The 17,751-nt window shown below is 49.4% G+C and overlaps 6 protein-coding genes across 7 annotated transcripts; 5 read left to right on the forward strand and 1 right to left on the reverse strand.

Moving 5' to 3' along the window:
* Window positions 1-3,682: 3,682 nt before the first annotated feature.
* On the forward strand, window positions 3,683-8,829 carry LOC111064943 (dihydropyrimidine dehydrogenase [NADP(+)]). Of its 2 annotated transcripts, none has more exons than XM_022352817.2 (6): window positions 3,683-3,964; window positions 5,330-5,402; window positions 5,482-6,228; window positions 6,327-8,378; window positions 8,440-8,597; window positions 8,667-8,829. In XM_022352817.2, the coding sequence occupies exons 2-6, from the start codon at window positions 5,373-5,375 to the stop codon at window positions 8,752-8,754; spliced, it is 3,075 nt and encodes a 1,024-aa protein (XP_022208509.2). In that variant the 5' UTR covers window positions 3,683-3,964; window positions 5,330-5,372; the 3' UTR covers window positions 8,755-8,829. The 2 variants fall into 2 exon arrangements, with proteins under 2 accessions (XP_022208509.2, XP_022208508.2); XM_022352816.2 differs by lacking the exon at window positions 3,683-3,964 and adding an exon at window positions 4,897-5,197.
* A 1,461-nt stretch (window positions 8,830-10,290) lies between these two features.
* LOC111065192 (neuferricin homolog) lies at window positions 10,291-11,447 on the forward strand. Its single transcript, XM_022353224.2, has one exon. The coding sequence runs from the start codon at window positions 10,499-10,501 to the stop codon at window positions 11,360-11,362; it is 864 nt and encodes a 287-aa protein (XP_022208916.1). The 5' UTR covers window positions 10,291-10,498; the 3' UTR covers window positions 11,363-11,447.
* An 82-nt stretch (window positions 11,448-11,529) lies between these two features.
* Window positions 11,530-12,419, forward strand: LOC111065193 (COMM domain-containing protein 3). The gene is made up of 2 exons (XM_022353225.2): window positions 11,530-11,793; window positions 11,862-12,419. Exons 1-2 carry the CDS (start codon window positions 11,616-11,618, stop codon window positions 12,323-12,325), a joined length of 642 nt encoding a protein of 213 aa, XP_022208917.1. The 5' UTR covers window positions 11,530-11,615; the 3' UTR covers window positions 12,326-12,419.
* On the reverse strand, window positions 12,323-13,775 carry LOC111065191 (cobalamin trafficking protein CblD). The gene is made up of 3 exons (XM_022353222.2): window positions 13,598-13,775; window positions 12,937-13,507; window positions 12,323-12,872 (listed from the first exon to the last, which is right to left on the reverse strand). Exons 2-3 carry the CDS (start codon window positions 13,483-13,485, stop codon window positions 12,558-12,560), a joined length of 864 nt encoding a protein of 287 aa, XP_022208914.1. The 5' UTR covers window positions 13,486-13,507; window positions 13,598-13,775; the 3' UTR covers window positions 12,323-12,557.
* Window positions 13,776-14,011: 236 nt separating this feature from the next.
* On the forward strand, window positions 14,012-16,577 carry LOC111065188 (protein Cep78 homolog). Its single transcript, XM_041595445.1, is given in 8 exon segments — window positions 14,012-14,528; window positions 14,584-14,774; window positions 14,837-15,013; window positions 15,082-15,217; window positions 15,283-15,609; window positions 15,612-15,840; window positions 15,910-16,153; window positions 16,239-16,577. Coding segments are annotated over 8 exon segments (1,872 nt in total). The 5' UTR covers window positions 14,012-14,215; the 3' UTR covers window positions 16,494-16,577.
* Window positions 16,578-16,791: 214 nt separating this feature from the next.
* On the forward strand, window positions 16,792-17,740 carry LOC111065194 (actin-related protein 2/3 complex subunit 3). The gene is made up of 3 exons (XM_022353226.2): window positions 16,792-16,900; window positions 17,038-17,211; window positions 17,281-17,740. Exons 1-3 carry the CDS (start codon window positions 16,898-16,900, stop codon window positions 17,623-17,625), a joined length of 522 nt encoding a protein of 173 aa, XP_022208918.1. The 5' UTR covers window positions 16,792-16,897; the 3' UTR covers window positions 17,626-17,740.
* The last annotated feature ends 11 nt before the right edge of the window (window positions 17,741-17,751 follow it).

Consider the following 17,751-nt stretch of genomic DNA (forward strand, 5'->3'; position numbering starts at 1 on the left):
AAAATACCCCAGACAGAGGAGGATTACAAACAGAGCAGCCAACTTGGCAGCTTGAGACGGTTAAAGGTTTTCGTTTTCACTTGAAGTGACTCTCTAGTCTCTCTAGTTCCTGGCTATCAAAGAGCTATTATAGGAAGATATGGACAGGCATTTCCTGCGCTACTACGGGTATACGGCATATTTTATATGTATGCAGCGGCGCAATAAATTTCAATACCATTTGATTCGATTTGGTTGTTAGCATTTGTTTTATTTGCCATTAAAAGTTGCAGTGGACTTGGGGGCGAACGTTAAAGTTGGGGGGGGGGGCTGGATCTATTTTTGTGTCAGGCCAGGCCAGGCGGCCACTGACGCCTTCGCAAGCGACCAAGCGACCAAATGACCAAGCGACAGTTTGGCGAGTCACACGAGGGAGGGCCAGGCACGTTTTACGATTAAATATATGTATATACTTATAAGTTGTTTTTTGTTTTGTTTGGCTATACCATGAATAGATAGATATACATACATATGTATGTAAGTGTAGCATGTCTAATATAAATTTGTTATTTGCCTCTTTCGATATTTGATTCAGTTGTGTGCCGCCTCAGTAAATTTGCTCATTAAATCGCAAGAAAATGTCTGCATAAAAAATAATTATTAAAAGCAAATCCATTGCTCTCTCTCTCTCTGTCTCTCTGCCAAACTATTGAAAAGAAATTTCGCGAATATCGAAATACTCTAGCATGGACATGTGTACACTGTATACAGTGATGACTGTCGCAGGGGGAAAGTACAGCCAGTGAAATGCGAACTATGCGTTAGGTGAGTGTTTCCACTGTTGGCCAAACCCACGGTTCAGCTCCACCTGTCCGATCAATTTATTCGATGAATTTTTTGCTTCTTTCGGTGTCGTCGAGTGGCTCATGGCGAGGATATATGGGATATGTGCGAAACGAAAATATACCCACTGTGGGCATCAGATAGCTACTAAATATATACCCTAAAATTATATAGAGAGTATATGCAGTAATAACAATAACAATAATGGCAAGCCCCTGCCCCTGCAGCCAGAGAGCCAAACAAACAAATTTGAAAACTCAGAAATCATAAATAAAATTATAATAAAAATCGTAATAAATTATGCTGCATATACGAGTAGATTTAGATGTAGATGAACAACAAAAATAATGACCATCCGTCGTGTATCTATCTATCGAACCGATCTACATACATATCTAGATGGAGGGAGCATTCCGTTCCATCGACTATATCCATCTGTCGTTAGATGAAAGAGCAACTCTCTGCTCTGTCGCATGTGTATGTTCTAATCACAAATTGCTTTTAACTTGTGCCACAGACACAGACAAACACACACGCACACGCAGCCAGGATATAGAGCAACGGGGAACGAGACGACTCTGGTGCCTGGGTGGGGGTGGGGGGTGCCCCAGTGGATCGTCTTCAACTGGTGGCAAAGATGTGTATGGGGTGCCTGCACTCGGTTCAAATTTGATTAATTGCACGCAATTCCCATTCGCATACACGACATTTGTCTGCCGCATACCCTGGCCAGAGCACACAGTGGGACAGTGGGACACTCACACTCCCCGCGGCATATGGGTACCGCGGTACATCCATGACCAATCCCAGTGAGAAGACATTTGTGCTGATAGATCTGCTGCATGCTTTCTTCAGTTCAATTAGTTTCAATCAAATCACCTCAAAGCTACGATCTATTACAAACTTATCTATCAGGATTCCTACCTACTGCAACGCGCCATTGAAGCCGTCCATTCCAGCTACAGGGCATGCCCAGGGTCGACCCCTGCTCGCAGTGCGTGTCAGTTGGCTGCAAAGTGAAACAATCTTAATTGCGTTGGCGCCGTCATTTTCGGTTCTTCGTTCTTTTTGGGTAGTGTCTCTTCAGTCTCTTCAGGCCCAAATCCCCCCGATGCCCCAAGCCCCAAGCCCCAAACCCCAGGCCCAGCGAGGCTGTCGGGCCAAATCGAACGACTCTTTGCAGCGAATCGAAAGTGAAATACTGTGTTGTTTTTTTGTTGTTGCGGAGTGTCGGAGGGGGACCGGCAAGTGCAGGTAAGTCTTGTCGGTGGCGTTTCCTTGTTTTGGCATACATTTCCAATGTAATTTATGGCCAGACTGCCTGCAGTGCATATTAATTAAACGCTTTGATTTACTTTCTCAGTGTCGGGCACGTTTCCTTGAGAAAAACCCCCAGGCCCAGAACCAGAACCAGCACCAGCACCAGCACCAGCCAGAAGCCCGAACCCCTTTCCCCATCCGTTGTGTTATTTATGCACTTTTAATGAACAGCCAGTTGCCAGTGGCCAGTGGCCAGTGGCCTGTGGTCAGTGAATGAATGAAAAGTGTGCCCATAAATTTAGTTATTAGCCCATCTCCCATCGGCCAGGAATGCATCTGCATTTTGGCATCCCATCCGGTGCGCTGGCGCTGCATCCAGTTAGTGTCCATTTTTGATGGCATCATTTCAAGTTTATAGCCAATGTCATGTGGCAGCCACTGGCCATAGGCACAATGTCTACAGCTATAATCGTGGGCTATAATATTTACAAAATAATAATTCTTAATCCATATGCCACAGACCAGACCCACAGACCCACATGATCATTCCATTTCTGATTCATTTTCTAGAATCTGGATATTACTCGCATCATTGCAGTCGGAAGATCTCTACCAGATCCAAGAAGATAAGGAGTGTGAGTGTGTCTATGTATTGTATCTGTCTAGGAGTAACGTCTATAAACACTGATAGACTGGCTATAGCTTCGAAACTAATTTGGAACATTTACTCTCAGAACGCGCATCGCTTTATCGCATAATATGTAATGGACTTAACACCCACAAGCAGAGCACACCTGCTTCGATATTATTTCCCTTAATTCTCTCACATATCGAAGTACTCCCAAAATAAAGTGAAATATGACAGGAGCCGTAGGCTATCTCAATATTCCATTAATGAGAAGAATTAATTGATGAGAGATCAGTTCAGGCTCTCATGCATTGGTTTCTTTCACAGCGCCAATCTAAGGATCTAAAAGGCGTATAGTAGCTACTCTTAAGGAAGCAGTGCGTTCCAGGCTACTGTCTTCTGCCCACAGAGAACTCGGAGTTCGAAGACCCGTTTGGCTTAGCTCGTCGAAGAAGAAGAAGCCCTTGCTCTTCCAACGTCACACATTCAAAGCTCTCCACATTCGAATTCATTTCGATTCTAGGCATTTTTTTATGTTTTTACTCATTACTGACTGGTAGATTTCGTAGATAGCTAAGCTTTCGGGTAGCTTTTGCTTTGCGTTTTATCGCTTTTTCTAGCATGTCTAGCAAAGCTCAGATTCGATTAGCTTTCCGCTGTAAGATCAGCGACTGTAAACTAACATGGGCATGTTAAAATGCAGCTTTCAGCAGCCTGTTTTATTGCTTTTTCTGCTTTTCTGTTAGCTATCACTGTTACTGAAAAGAGTGTACAACGTACAACAGGGGCACGCCTTAAAATGTGAACAAACAGCTGCCCGTTACACATACACATACACATACACCATAATATTTATCTACAGTCATAAATTAACTCTAGAACACAAAGAATCTGCCTGGGGTGGGGTGGGGTGGACAGTGGGTGCTGCGCTGGTAATCAGAATTCGCCAGCGACCCGCGGCTTCGACGATCGGGCCATCTCGAAGCCAACAACGGTTTTGAAACTATTTACGATTTTCATTATTAATTTGGCGTTTCCAGTGTGAAGACCAATTCCGCCGTCTGTCTCGCGTATCGTCTCCGTTTCCGCGTGCTTTCCATCGAAACAAACAGTTCCACTGCCGATCAGTGGAGAGTACATATACATATACATATATTGTATCTCGCAATAAAATATATTTTTTTGTAGTGTGTATCGAAATCGGGGAATTCCACAATCCAATTCTCAGTGGAGTGTTTCCATACAAATAATAAGGTTTGTTTTTTTTTGTATTGTTTTGTTCCTTCCAATCGAATCAGACCCATTGATCGTTGAGTGAGAATAGTCTCCACTCTAATAAGGTAGTTTTTAATCTGAACTTGTTTTTCGCATCGACATTATTAGCATATGCGAGCGACATTTAAAAAACACTTGCCCGAACCCAAAACGATTTTGATAATGGGACCAGCCCAGGCCAGGGGGCAGGGGGATGGAGGGGGGTGCCAACATGATGCTGAGGCAGCTGTTTGTTAAACGAATATTATGAATACAATGAATACATTATGAATCTGAATCTGAGGAAAGAATCAGCAGTCAAAGCAGATGGAGATCTGCCCAGGCAGACAAGGCTAGTCGAGTGTTACAAATTGTAATCTGCTTTGACTGCTGCCCACATGTATGTACATACATATGAATGCATGTGCACAATATGCGAGTCATGCGAGTACGCACTTACATGCATGTACTTAATGCAACTGTGAATGGAGCGATTGTGGCGATACTGCTTACTGCTGCTTAGCACTGCTTTACAAGTAATTTCAGCATTTAAGCAGTTCAACTAACTTACGAGTTTTATGTCATAACGAAACGTTTTTTGTTAAAAGTAAACACGTCAAAGTACATTAACACAAACAGTTAAATATTAAACGGCACAGAGAGGAGAGTCAGCGTCAGAGTCAAAATTGCAGACGGCTATCAGACGGCACTGAAAGTTGAAGTTGCAATTTATAAATGAAACTCGTATGACATTTAATTAAATTGTTTAACTGTTGCACGGGCACGCGTGCAACGCGTCAAATTGCCTCAAAATCTGGATCAGAAATCAATTGAACGACCAAAGATCTGGCGTGAGGCATACGCCGGCTGGCTTCGTGACATCATCCCACCCATTGGCTCGGCTCGGCCCAGCGCAGGCCCGGCCCGGCCCCCCTCTTTTAACGACCTTCCCCTAACCTTGCCTTCTCGGCAAGGGGTTGTGGCCCCATTTTTGTGGCTATTTTCGGGCATTGTAAGACGTCGTTCCACTGCCAGCCCAGACCAGCCGAGACCAGCCCAGCCCAGCTGCCCCCTAATCTCTCTCACTCTCTCTCTGTGTCGCTCGTTCCAACCTTGACTGATAAAACGATAAGAGCTCTCTGCCAATATGGCACTATTGTATATATATATGCGCTTAGATACAGCAGCGCTGTTCAGGGCCGGACGGGCTGTCCAAAGACACTTGTTCGTTGGGTAAGAAGTGATAAGGAATGTAGCCGTAGCCGTAGATTAGCAAAGATAAGTGGCGCCCCCCAACGCCGCCACCAGCGCCGCGCCCGTTGCTTGTGATCGATAATTGAAGTACGTTTTGTTCTGCCTCTGCAGATCTGACATACCCCCAGCCAGGAGGAGTGAGTGCACCCGCAAGATGCTGAGCAGAGATTCACCCGACATTGAGGTAGGTTCCCACACCCACTCCCACACCCACACCCACTCCCACAGCCAATCAGCACTTGAATCCGCAATTTTGATTGCAGGATCTGCTGTCGCTGAATCCGCGCGTGAAAACCCAATGCACGGTGGTGCCCACCAAGCAGACCAAGGAGAACAAGAAGCACTGGAAGCGCAACAATGATCACACGGCACCGCCATGCACCACGCTGTCGAATAATTTCGAGGACATTAAGCACACGACACTGTCGGAGCGGGCGGCCCTCGAGGAGGCTGCCCGCTGCCTAAAGTGTGCCGATGCGCCGTGCCAGAAGTCCTGCCCGACGCAGCTGGACATCAAGAGCTTCATCACGAGCATTGCCAACAAAAATTACTATGGCGCTGCCAAGGCCATCTTCTCGGACAATCCGCTGGGTCTGACCTGCGGCATGGTCTGCCCCACCAGCGACCTGTGCGTGGGTGGCTGCAATCTGCAGGCCTCCGAGGCCGGACCCATCAACATCGGTGGACTGCAGCAGTTCGCCACCGAGATGTTCAAGCGGATGGGCATACGCCAGCGGCTGCCGCCGCAGACCAAGCCGCTGGGCAAGAAGATCGCCCTGCTGGGCGGCGGTCCCGCCTCCCTGTCGTGCGCCACCTTTCTGGCTCGACTCGGCTACGAGGACATCAAAATCTACGAGCGTCGCAGCTACCTGGGCGGACTGAGTGCTGCCGAGATACCGCAGTATCGCCTGCCCATCGATGTGGTCAACTTTGAGATCCAGCTGGTGCAGGACTTGGGCGTATGCATCGAGACGAATCGTTCGCTCAGCACCAAGGATCTGACAGTGCAGGTAGGTGGCAGGTAGTTGGTCTTCCAGGGGCCTCCCAATATTCCAGCACAACGATGCAGCAACTCTCCCTCTCCCTCTCTGTCTCTGTCTCTGTGTAGGGTCTGCTCGATAGCGGCCTGGATGCGCTCTTCGTGGGCATTGGCCTGCCCGAGCCCAAGCTGAATCCGATCTTTAAGGGTCTGGACGTGGAAGCGGGCTTCTACACCTCCAAGAACTTCCTGCCTTTGGTGTCGGATGGCTCCAAGCCGGGCCTGTGCGCCTGCAAGGCCGCGCAGAGTCTGCCCAAGCTGCATGGCAATGTCATCGTTCTGGGTGCCGGCGACACGGCCTTCGATTGTGCCACATCCGCGCTGCGCTGCGGTGCCCGTCGCGTCTTTGTCGTCTTCCGCAAGGGCTCGTCGGGCATCCGAGCCGTGCCCGAGGAGGTGGAGCTGGCGCGCGAGGAGCGCTGCGAGATGCTGCCCTATCTGAGTCCACGCAAGGTGTGCCTCCGCGATGGCCTGATCACGGGCATGGAGTTCTGTCGCACCGAGCAGAACGAGCAGGACGAGTGGGTGGAGGATGAGGATCAGACGGTGCGCCTCAAGGCGAACTTTGTGATCTCCGCCTTCGGCTCGGGCCTGCAGGATCCGGACGTTCGCGACGCTCTGGCGCCGCTGCAGTTCCGCGGCGAGCTGCCCGTGGTGGACAGGACCACAATGCAGAGCAGTCTGCCGCAGGTGTTCATTGGCGGAGATCTGGCCGGAGTGGCCAACACCACAGTGGAGTCGGTGAACGATGGCAAGGTGGCCGCCTGGGGCATTCACTGCCAGCTGCAGGGTCTGCCCCTGGACACGCCCGCCGCCCTGCCGCTCTTCTACACGGACATCGACAGCGTCGACATATCCGTGGAGATGTGCGGCCTGAAGTTTGAGAATCCGTTCGGACTGGCCTCGGCACCGCCCACCACCAGCGCTGCCATGATACGACGCGCCTTCGAGCAGGGCTGGGGCTTTGTGGTCACAAAGACCTTCGGCCTGGACAAGGATCTGGTCACGAATGTCTCGCCGCGCATTGTCCGGGGCACCACCTCCGGCTACAAGTACGGACCGCAGCAGGGATGCTTCCTCAACATCGAGCTCATCTCGGAGAAGCGGGCCGAGTACTGGCTGCGCTCCATCGCCGAGCTGAAGCGCGACTTTCCCGAGAAGATCGTGATTGCCAGCATCATGTGCAGCTACAACGAGCCCGACTGGACGGAACTGTCCATCAAGGCCGAGGCAGCCGGCGCCGATGCTCTCGAACTGAATCTGTCCTGTCCCCATGGCATGGGCGAGCGCGGCATGGGTCTGGCCTGCGGCCAGATACCCGATATGGTCGAACAGATCTCCCGCTGGGTGCGCCACGCCGTCAAGCTGCCGTTCTTCATTAAGCTGACGCCCAACATTACGGACATCACGGCCATTGCCATGGCAGCCAAGCTGGGCGGCGCCGACGGCTGTTCGGCCATCAACACAGTCCAGGGGCTGATGAGCCTCAAGGCGGATGCCACAGCCTGGCCGTCCGTCGGCAAGGAGAAGCGCACCACATACGGCGGCGTTTCCGGCAATGCTACACGTCCCATGGCACTGCGTGCCATCTCGGAAATTGCCAACAAAGTTCCCGATTTTCCCATTCTGGGCATTGGCGGCATCGATTCCGGCGAAGTGGCCCTGCAGTTCCTCCATGCCGGCGCCTCAGTGCTGCAGATCTGCTCGTCCGTGCAGAACCAGGACTTTACCCTCATCGATGACTACTGCACCGGTCTGAGGGCGTTGCTGTATTTGCGGGCCAATCCCCCGCCAGAGAATGGCGCCTTCTGGGACGGCCAGTCCCCGCCGACGCCCGTCCACCAGAAGGGCAAGCCCGTGTTGCGTCTCACGGGCGAGGGCAACAGCACGCTGGGTTTCTTCGGGCCCTACCAGCGGGAGCGTGACATCGCGATGGCCGAGCTGCGCAGCAAGAAGGGAGCCTTGTGGGATGCCCAGCAGGGTGCTGTAGCCATTTGCCCCTCCAATGGCGGGCCAAATGAGGCGCCCAAGGTGGCCGATATCATCGGCGCTGCCCTGCCACGCATTGGAACCTACAACCAACTGGACAACAAGCAACAGAAGGTGGCCCTGATCAACGATGTGAGTGGATGACATCCCCAGTTGTCTCACCTGGCATTTACATATCTCCGTTTAATTGCAGGACATGTGCATCAACTGCGGCAAGTGCTACATGACGTGTGCGGACTCCGGTTACCAGGCCATCGAATTCGACAAGGACACGCACTTGCCCAGCGTCAACGATGACTGCACGGGCTGCACGCTCTGCGTCTCCGTATGCCCCATCATTGATTGCATCACGTATGCCAATATCTCACACACAAATTGTATTCATTTGTTAAATGGTTTTCTCTCCTTTTTTGTTTTTAGCATGGAACCCAAGAAAATTCCGCATGTGATCAAGCGGGGAACCGAGGAGAAAACAGTCTACACCCACGCTCTGAGCCAGTGCCAGTAGATGTACTTAGTTGTATACATAATTGATATTATAATAGAAGTTCACCGAGAAACAAATAAACATTTTCAAAGCAAATTAAAGAAATACTTAAATATTTTACCGCGCGAAATTGAGCCCGATAGCTATCGTACGCCAATGCGAAAACATCGATATTTGCGAAAGTCGATGTTTATGATGCCCACGATGTTTTTTTTTTATATTAAAGATTAAGGTAAAAAGAAACAATTCAGCCCGTTATTTATTTTTTGTTTCAGCACACCACAAAATTGTACGTGCTAAACAAATTTGGCAATACCAATATTTTCTCTCAAACGATGTATCGAATGCGCTCTATCGCACAGTTCCAAAACCATATTATCGATAGTGCCATCTATGGTTTTAGCCGTCGCAGAAGCTTTAGCGAGATAGTATAAACAAAACCGACGCTAGCCAAGAAATTAAACAATAAAACAGAAACCATGACGTTTCCGCCTAGTCGGCACATAGACGACATATCCGAGGGACCGCCAGGTGTAACACATCCCTTGAGTCTGGACAATCGCCGCGGTCGAATTGCCGCGCTAGTGACCATCGCGGGAAAGTTTACGGTGTGGGCCACCCTCGATACTGGCGCCTCATTGTCATTTTTGAGCGAGAAAACCGCGCAGGCGCTACCGGTTGGAAACATGCAAAACACAAGTACCCAAATCAGCCTGGCTGACGGCTCAAACATAGAAGTGACGAAAACGGTGATAACCAAGGTACGCCTCGACTTACAGGAAACGGAATTGACCTTTTTAGTACTGCCGATGATCCGCGACGAGGTCATACTGGGGCTCGATTTTCTCTGCCGCATCAAAGCGAGGATCGTATGTGGAAGTTCCGTCTTGCAGTTGTCTCCAAGGAAATTACAAGCCGCCTCGTCTCGATCCCTAGACATGGCCTCTAACGACGACACCGTCGTCCCTTCGCCGTCGACGGCAGCAGAAACCGACTTTAACGTGCCGCCACTGAAGAAACTTCGGCTCTCGCTACCTATCCATGACGAGAACGTGCGACCTGATCCATTAGACACCGTTAAAGGGGAAGAACTCTGGGAAGAGCCACCGAAAGAATGGCGAATTATTGCACCGACACGCCGTCTACCCCCGGGGCTAATAGCCAACCTGAAGCAATATCTGGATCTCATCATCGACCCCACTGCCCCACGGCTGCCGCGGCGGCGAATAGAAGTCCATGAGGGGCAACGATTCCGGGTCTCTGTGAATAAAAGAAACCAAGTAATGGTCACTCTACGGCCCCCCACGAATTTGGAGCAGGTGTGAACGAGTGTGATAACGTCCTCCCCTCGTTTGTAAATATGTGTATATATGTGTGTAGTGTAGGTTAATGACAAAAAACTTAAATATTATCATTGCTAAAAATGAATTTTAGACTTTACTCATTATAATGAGGCGGCGGCCAGAAAGCGCCGTTTTACGTTGAAAGCCATTCATTTTAACATGTTTTGGGAAGTCGGAAAACTAACAGCGGCGCGCATCGCTGACAGGAGAGAGAGCATATCTGACCTATCGATATATCCCAAACAACAGCTCGTACCCAAACAAGATTTCACCGACGAAATTAAAAAAAAATAAAATAAAAACTCAAATAATAAGCAACGTGACCACTCCTTGACTTGGCAATATCCAGCGTACCGTTGAAAAGGCGTGCTAGGCATAAATCCGCAAAAAAAAAAGAAATACAAAACAAAGGAAAAACAGAAATGTTTGGGTTTGTGAAATATCTATTTAAATTGCAGTTTCTTTTCATATTGGCAGCTGTGCTGGCTGGCCTCTATCGCACGGAAATAAAACAGTTTGCAAGCAGACATGCGGCCAACTATGTGGACAATGCCGATGCCAATGGCGAGACCGTTTCGCTCCAGTTCAAAGCTGCCAACGAAGCCACGCTCCTAACGCCTGCAGAACTTTCCAAATACAATGGGGAGGATGGACAGCCCATCTATCTGGCACTGCTGGGATCCGTGTTCGATGTCACACGCGGCATAAAGCACTATGGCACCGGCTGCAGCTATAGCTTCTTTGTGGGACGCGACGCCTCTGTGGCGTTCATAAGCGGCGAGTTTGAGGAGTATGATCCGCAGACAGCGGACGATGTGCTCAGCCTGAAGCCCAACGATCTGCTTGGCCTGGCCAATTGGAGGGATTTCTACGAGAAGGAATACATCTACAAGGGGAAGCTGATTGGACGATTCTACGATGAGCAGGGCGAACCGACGACATATTACCAAAAGTATTTGGCGCTCTTGGAGCAGGCTCAGATAGCGAAGGCTGAGGTGGACGAGCTGCGCTCAAAGTATCCCGGCTGCAACATCGAGTGGTCGGAGGCCAAGGGGACGCGTGTGTGGTGCACCAACACGAGCGGCGATGGCAAGGAGCGCGCCTGGACGGGCTATCCACGAAAGTTGTATAGCCGCGGCAATACAAATTTCAATTGCGCCTGTGTACCCGAATCGGAACTAGACCAAATAGACACCGACGGCGGCAAGGCGGCTCATGGCGATGCCATGTTCAAGACATACGACAACTGTTCCTCGCGGGCCAAGGAGTGCTTCTACAGGGTGTAATGTAATGTAATCTAGGCACAACGCAACAAGTGGTCGTGTAAATATTTTACTTTATTTGTAATAAATCGAAATTACATACACTACAGCGCTGGTTCGCCTTACTGGTTCCAGTTCCGCTCCGCTCTGTTAACAGCGCTGGATCCGGTTCATTTGCATGGTTGCTGCTATTTTTGTGCTGTTAAGCGCAATTGTGTCTTGCAGTCATTATTATTGTTGTGCATTGTTTATATTAATGGATAACGCGACCTAACCAATGGCCACGACTACAGCAGCGCGTTGCGACCCCGCGGCGGAGGCGGACACAGATGCCAGCAGCCTGATATCGCCCACCGTGGTGGCGGGCCTCAAAAACCTGGGCACAATTCTGACGCCAACCATCACCAAGATTCTCATTGCGAATTCCCTCAAGTTGACGCTGCATCCGGATGCTAGTAAGTAAACCAAAAAGATTGAAGTGATTTAAAGCTAATGCATATCATCCTCATTCCCCCCCTTGTAGCCATTGCGCCAGTGCCTGAAATCTATGCGAACAATGCGGCCAGCGCCAAGCAAAGCGAATATGCCGTCGTTACCCTGTACGCCCTGGCCACCAAACATGCCTGGGACGGACTGACACTGCGCCAGCAACTGGAGGGCCTTGCGCTGCACAGCAGCGCCGTGGACGAGTTGACACGCGTCTATGAGGACAATCGAAAGGATCTGGTGCTGCGTCAACTGCAAGTGGGACACAATTTTCCACACATCACCGATGTCCAGTGGCGCATAGTGTGCGACGTCAAGTCCTCCACGTCGGACAGCAGTACGGGCGTTGCCCAGTTTTGCATTAATCTTGGCCGGTTCAAGCAGAGCAGCGGCGAGCGGATAACCATTGTGGAGTTTGTGTGCAATGCCGAAGAGCTGCATTCGCTGATCAATCGGCTGAAGGAGATCGAGAGGCATTGCAATCAGATGGCCATTAGATAGTAGGAACAAAACAATCTTATAATGTATTTTCTCGCAGTAAATAACAAGTTGTCACTGTCTTTGTAAGCCATATACAAAGCCGGAACTATTAACCTAACCACAGTTACCACAGTATTCATCACAAATAGGCTTTGTCTTCGTCATCGTCGTTTAGCAGCATTCTCTACTATCCTGTGGTGGGCAGCTAATTGTGCTAAGGGGTGTCCCGGTCTCTTTTTTGTTTGTTTTTGTGTTAAAAGAGCCGGTTATGTTTCAGCTGTTCTTCGTTGGGCGCCAGCAGCTGCACCAGCACATCGTAGTTGCTGGGCGCCGTACAGTAAATGGTCCCTGAGAAGTGGGTATTGTCATTCTCCTCGGCCGAAATCACCATGCAATGGTTCTTAACAGTTAGATTCATGTTCAGTCCGCGGAAGCGCCAATCCTGCTTGTACAATTTGTCATCATCTTTGGGCATAAAGTAGGGTCGTCCGCTGAACGGATTGAGGAAGTCTGACCAATAGCCCAGCGATAACAGACGATCGCTGATGTCTCTGGCGGCCAGCACAAACTTTAAACGGATAAATACAAATTAATGAATTGCATTAAAACGGAATTCGTTTGAGCAGCCCTACCTTGGTGGCGCCTATTTCGATGTCGCCCTCATAGCTCAGGGTGAGCAATGTGATGGCCGTCTCCTTGTTGGCAACGGCGCGCACTGGGAACAGCTCGATGAGGGTGTCACGTATCAGAATGGGACACTGGCAGCAGGAGACCTCGAGACTGGACTTGTCCGCATTGGCGTCCTTTTTGAAATTCACTAGCTGCGAGAGCGGAGTCATCAGCTCAATCGTGGAGTTATAGCCCTGCCAGGCTGGGCCATAGCCGTTCGGCAAGTAGAAGCGATTGCTCTTTGGGGCGGTCAGCTCCCAGTTCAGTTCGGACTCAATGCTGTTGAGATCATCGTCGGCAAGCTCACGCGTCCTGCTGACAATCTTAAACGGACTGCCTGCGTCCGAGGGCGATCCCGATCCGCGCTTTGAGTAGTTTACTGCACTAATCCTCATGGCCGCCATTGGCATCTCGACGTTGAGCAACGCATTCCGGACATGGATGCCGATTGTTGTCGGTATGTGGCAGTTGCGGCCGACGCTTTCGAGTGCGCGAATCAGTGTACGCGACATTATTATATTATATCATAAGCTACTGCAAATGCGTAAAAATCATTGGCAATGAAAATTGAATTGTCGCTGCTGCCCCCCCACTCCACTCCTGATATGCTATGCTGGTACTTACAATTCTTGCGTCTGAGTTGTGGTATTATCTCTATAGAATGGCACGATTTCGAGAAAAAGTACAATATGTACTTGGTAATTTTGTTACTTTGTGTAAATTTTAATTTGTATGTGGCTTTTATTTATCTCACTTTTGACATATCGAAACGTTATTCTACGCAGTTGTTTTGCATGAACTTTTGTCTATCGATAGTCAAAGTCAAAGTCGATAGTAGTCAGCTGTTTGACATTTTCGGCCGCCCTGGCCGGACACATAAAACATTGAATGAATCGAAAAACATCGATGCTATCGTATGATATAATTTAAATATTAATTGATATTTTACGAATATTTTACTATCACAACAAAAATATCGATTTATATCTAAAAACGTAGCAAGGTGTGTGACCTAGAGAGGGAGGTGCAATGGCGGCTGCTAGACAAAATTTTGTACAGCAAAAGAAAATGTTTCTGATCTGACTGAGGCTTGGCGCACATAAACATGAAAGATGATGAACAAAGCAAGCAATTGAACATAATGTCCACTACTCGATAGACGCTTATACTCCAAACATAGTCAATATTATAAGAAAACTAGCTGGAAGAAAATTGGCTAACAGATCAGAACCCAAACAGAACATGTCGCTCGGCCGTGTGTCGGGAATACGGAATGGAACGCTGCGAGCGTTGGCAGCCAAGAAGGTAACGGTGCCGGCACCAGCTAAGAAGTCGAGCAAGAGCCGCTCGTTCTACTTTCGGTATTTGGAGCTTTGTCGTTCGAAAAACCTCACACCCGTTCCGGATATTCGAAAGCAGTCACTGGACAAGAGCTCCCTGGAGTTCTACGCCGACAAGCTGAGCGTGAGCGACTGGCTGCTGGTCAACGAGTCGCTGCAAAATGATCTGTGCCTAAAGAGCCTGGTGCTGCGCATGCGGCGCTCCCATCAACACAGTGAGTAGAAAGAGTCGTTGGAATACTAAGGGACTAAGGGACTTTTCCAATGCAGATACAATCGATCCCATCGACACGGAGAATCGGGCCCGACTCTTCACACAGCGTCCGGTGGTATACACGCGCTTTATTTTCCGCGGCCTCGTCCAGTCCATCGCCAACTGTGTGGCCAGCAATAAGAATCTGACAGTGCTGCAGCTGGAGGGTCTGCCCCTTTATGGCGGCTACATTGACTGCATTGCCAAGGTAGGACGCGTACCCGTCATCCATTCTAGGCACTAGCTGTTATTGTGCTTCTCTGCTTCTAGTCGCTGGCTGCCAACGATTGCCTGGAGACCTTGAGCTTCCGCAAGTCCATCATCGGGGACAAGGGGTGCGAGCTGGTGTGCAACTCGGCCAAGTACCTCAACCGAATCGCACTATTCGATCTCTCCGAGTGTCGCATCACCGCAAAGGGAGCCGTTCACGTGGCCGATATGGTCAAGGTATCGGTATAGCGGCGCTGAAGGTGCATCGGATGAATGGTAACCGGAATCCTTGGTATCCCCCACAGATGCAGAAGATTTCCCGATACACGGGCGGCTCCCACTTGGGCTTGCGCACGCTCCTTCTCGCCAACAATCCCGATATTGGGGACCAAGGACTCAAATTGATTTGCGATGTGCTGAAGGAGGATGCCTGGATAAAGGGTAAGTGCGATGAAGCATGCATGGCCCCTGCCAGTCCACACTCAAATCTCCTCCGATGCCTGCAGTCGTCGACCTGCAGGGCTGTGGCCTGACTGACATTGGGGCCAATATCATACTCGACTGCCTGGCCCTGAACCAGACCATCATGGAGTTCAATTTGCGAAACAACGAGGGAATCAGCCAGCCATCGCACCGCAGCATTTGCGACCAGCTGGGCACTCCGGACGCCGAAGCGGAGCAGGAGCCAGCGTACGATGTCAGCTTCTTCGACGGGCTGCAGAGTCTGCCCAAGGGCATGAAGTTCACTCTTACCGAGCTGCGCTCGAACAACGAGATGCTTGAGCAGCGGCTGTCCTTCGAGCGCACACTGCGCCAGAGGGCTGAAAAGCTGAACATAAGCTCAGCGATCAGCTAATGAGCATTGAGAGCCCCGTGGGCTCTGAAAAGGAAGACCAAGCAATGATCTCCAGCTCCAGAGTGGAAGAGGAACAGCTGTACTCAAGCCAAATGGAGGGGGAACACTATAGCCAATCGGAGCTGCAGTCAATGATGGATGCTTCCCTGCCCTTCCCCTCCCACATGCTCAACGAATATCTGGAAATGAAGGAAAAGGACCCCATAGAGTATGTCTTGTATTTTCTTGTCTGTGCATTGTTTATCCCTGTCCTCTGCCTGATTGTTGTGCACCACAGATCACAGAAATATGGCCAGACGCTGTTTAGCGGACTATTCAACAGCTCCGCCACCACCCCGGCAATGACTCCGCGCACCGAGTTTCAGTTCAGCCATTTCGAGGAACAGCAGAAGGCGCAGCGGCAGCAGCAGCAGCAGGTCCGAATGGTGCGCAGCGAGATGAAATACGCAGAGCGAAACGTGAACGAAGCCTACAAGAAACACGAGTCCAAGTCGGATTATGAATTCGGCAACGAGCGCCACGTAAGTGTTGCACGGATTCCCTGTCCCCTCTGGGACAGTCACAACTAACATTTACCTTCATTTCCTTTTGCTTTCTTTATGCCAGTTCAAATCGAAGGAGGAATTTGAGCAGTTCATTAGCGACACTTTCGTAGTCAAGGGCGGGCTGAAGCAAGGAGGAGCTGGAGACGGCCAGCACAATTCGATGATGCATTTCGAGCAGTACCGTTGGGAAACTGTCCCTGACATGACGCAGGGCCCTTCGTGTGGTCCGAACGATGGCGCTGGAGACGGCAAGCATTGCAATCAGGTACAACAGCGAGGTCAAGGCCCAGTGCGATGCCGAGGAAAGATCGATTGATTTGCGCAGTTGCCATCCTACAAAATTGTTTCAAAATGTTGACTTTTTATTTTATAACAAAAACCCAATTAAAGGGAGTGAAAGCAAGCCTATCTTTTACATATATTTAATTTAAGATATCACATAATGTGCGTGGCGCCAAAACTTAGCAGCGACCATTTATTCAAAATGTCTACCGATATATATCTGACAAAGTTGCAACGTGTGTGACCTAGAGATGGGAGCTCACTCAAAAAAGAATACCATCCAAAAGGCCTAAAAAATACCAACCTATCAGTTAAAATACCTTATCTTTGAAAATTGGCTCGCTTCACAGCACTAGCGATTACTGACATTGGTAAAAATAACTTTTAATTTCGCAAGACATTATTTATACTTGTTTGTGCAGTCACTACCGTCTTTAAATGGTAAGCACTTGGCCAGGCTGTAGATTTTCCAGGGCAGGCTTCAAGCTCGCTAGCGTGTAAACTGGAATTTACAGAAATTTCCACTTAAATTTGATAACTTTACAACCAAACCTCTTTGTTTACATTTATTTTACAAGGCATATCACTCAGAGATCGTAGAATTTCAAAAGACGGTGGGGAATATGGCCATATTGCCGCTACGCACCCAAGTGCGAGGACCAGCGCCCAATTTTTCGGATGATAACGACATCATTGATGAGTCACTATATTACTTCAAATCGAACGTTTTCTTTCGGGAATACGAAGTGAAGGTTTGTGCATACCCATACCCATACCCACATGGGACAGAAACATTAATACTAATTCATATCTAATCGCAGTCGGAAGTGGACCGGGTTCTTATCTATGTAACGCTGTACATAACCGAATGCCTGAAGCGATTGGCGCGATGCACCAGCAAGAGCCAGGGCCAGCAGGAGCTCTACAGTCTGGCCATCGCAAAATTTGATCTGCCGGGGGAGGCTGGTTTTCCGCTAAACTCGGTATTTGTCAAGACGAATGAGCCGGAGCTGATGCGTCAGTACCTGCTGCAGTTGCGTCAGGAGACGGGCAATCGGTTGCTGGAAAAGGTCTTTGACACGCCCGACGATAAGCCGAGCAAATGGTGGATATGCTTTGCCAAGAGGCGCTTCATGGATAAGAGCTTATCAGCGGCAGGAATGTAGGTAGGACGGGACCGGTACGTAAGAAGCAGAGACGTCATTCGATGATCTTGACTGTTAGATTTGAGACTTGTTAAAATACTAATAAAATACCAAATATTTCGATACTTTCCGATAAGCGTGGGGCGG

This window comes from Drosophila obscura, unplaced genomic scaffold, assembly GCF_018151105.1.
Source record: "Drosophila obscura isolate BZ-5 IFL unplaced genomic scaffold, ASM1815110v1 contig_73, whole genome shotgun sequence".
Taxonomy (NCBI): Eukaryota; Metazoa; Arthropoda; class Insecta; order Diptera; family Drosophilidae; genus Drosophila; species Drosophila obscura.

Bases quoted from the DNA above. Each gene is read 5' to 3' on its own strand.
- LOC111065194 (XM_022353226.2), top strand. The intron at 17,212-17,280 runs GTTTGTGCATAC...ATCTAATCGCAG, and splicing joins TTCGGGAATACGAAGTGAAG to TCGGAAGTGGACCGGGTTCT.
- LOC111064943 (XM_022352816.2), top strand. From the start codon at position 5,112: ATGGCACTATTGTATATATATATGCGCTTAGATACAGCAGCGCTGTTC. The intron at 8,379-8,439 runs GTGAGTGGATGA...GTTTAATTGCAG, and splicing joins AGGTGGCCCTGATCAACGAT to GACATGTGCATCAACTGCGG. The intron at 8,598-8,666 runs GTATGCCAATAT...TTTTGTTTTTAG, and splicing joins CCCATCATTGATTGCATCAC to CATGGAACCCAAGAAAATTC.
- LOC111065193 (XM_022353225.2), top strand. From the start codon at position 11,616: ATGGCCACGACTACAGCAGCGCGTTGCGACCCCGCGGCGGAGGCGGAC. The intron at 11,794-11,861 runs GTAAGTAAACCA...CCCCCCTTGTAG, and splicing joins GACGCTGCATCCGGATGCTA to CCATTGCGCCAGTGCCTGAA.
- LOC111065192 (XM_022353224.2), top strand. From the start codon at position 10,499: ATGTTTGGGTTTGTGAAATATCTATTTAAATTGCAGTTTCTTTTCATA.
- LOC111065191 (XM_022353222.2), bottom strand. From the start codon at position 13,485: ATGTCGCGTACACTGATTCGCGCACTCGAAAGCGTCGGCCGCAACTGC. The intron at 12,873-12,936 runs GTAGGGCTGCTC...ATCCGTTTAAAG, and splicing joins TCGAAATAGGCGCCACCAAG to TTTGTGCTGGCCGCCAGAGA.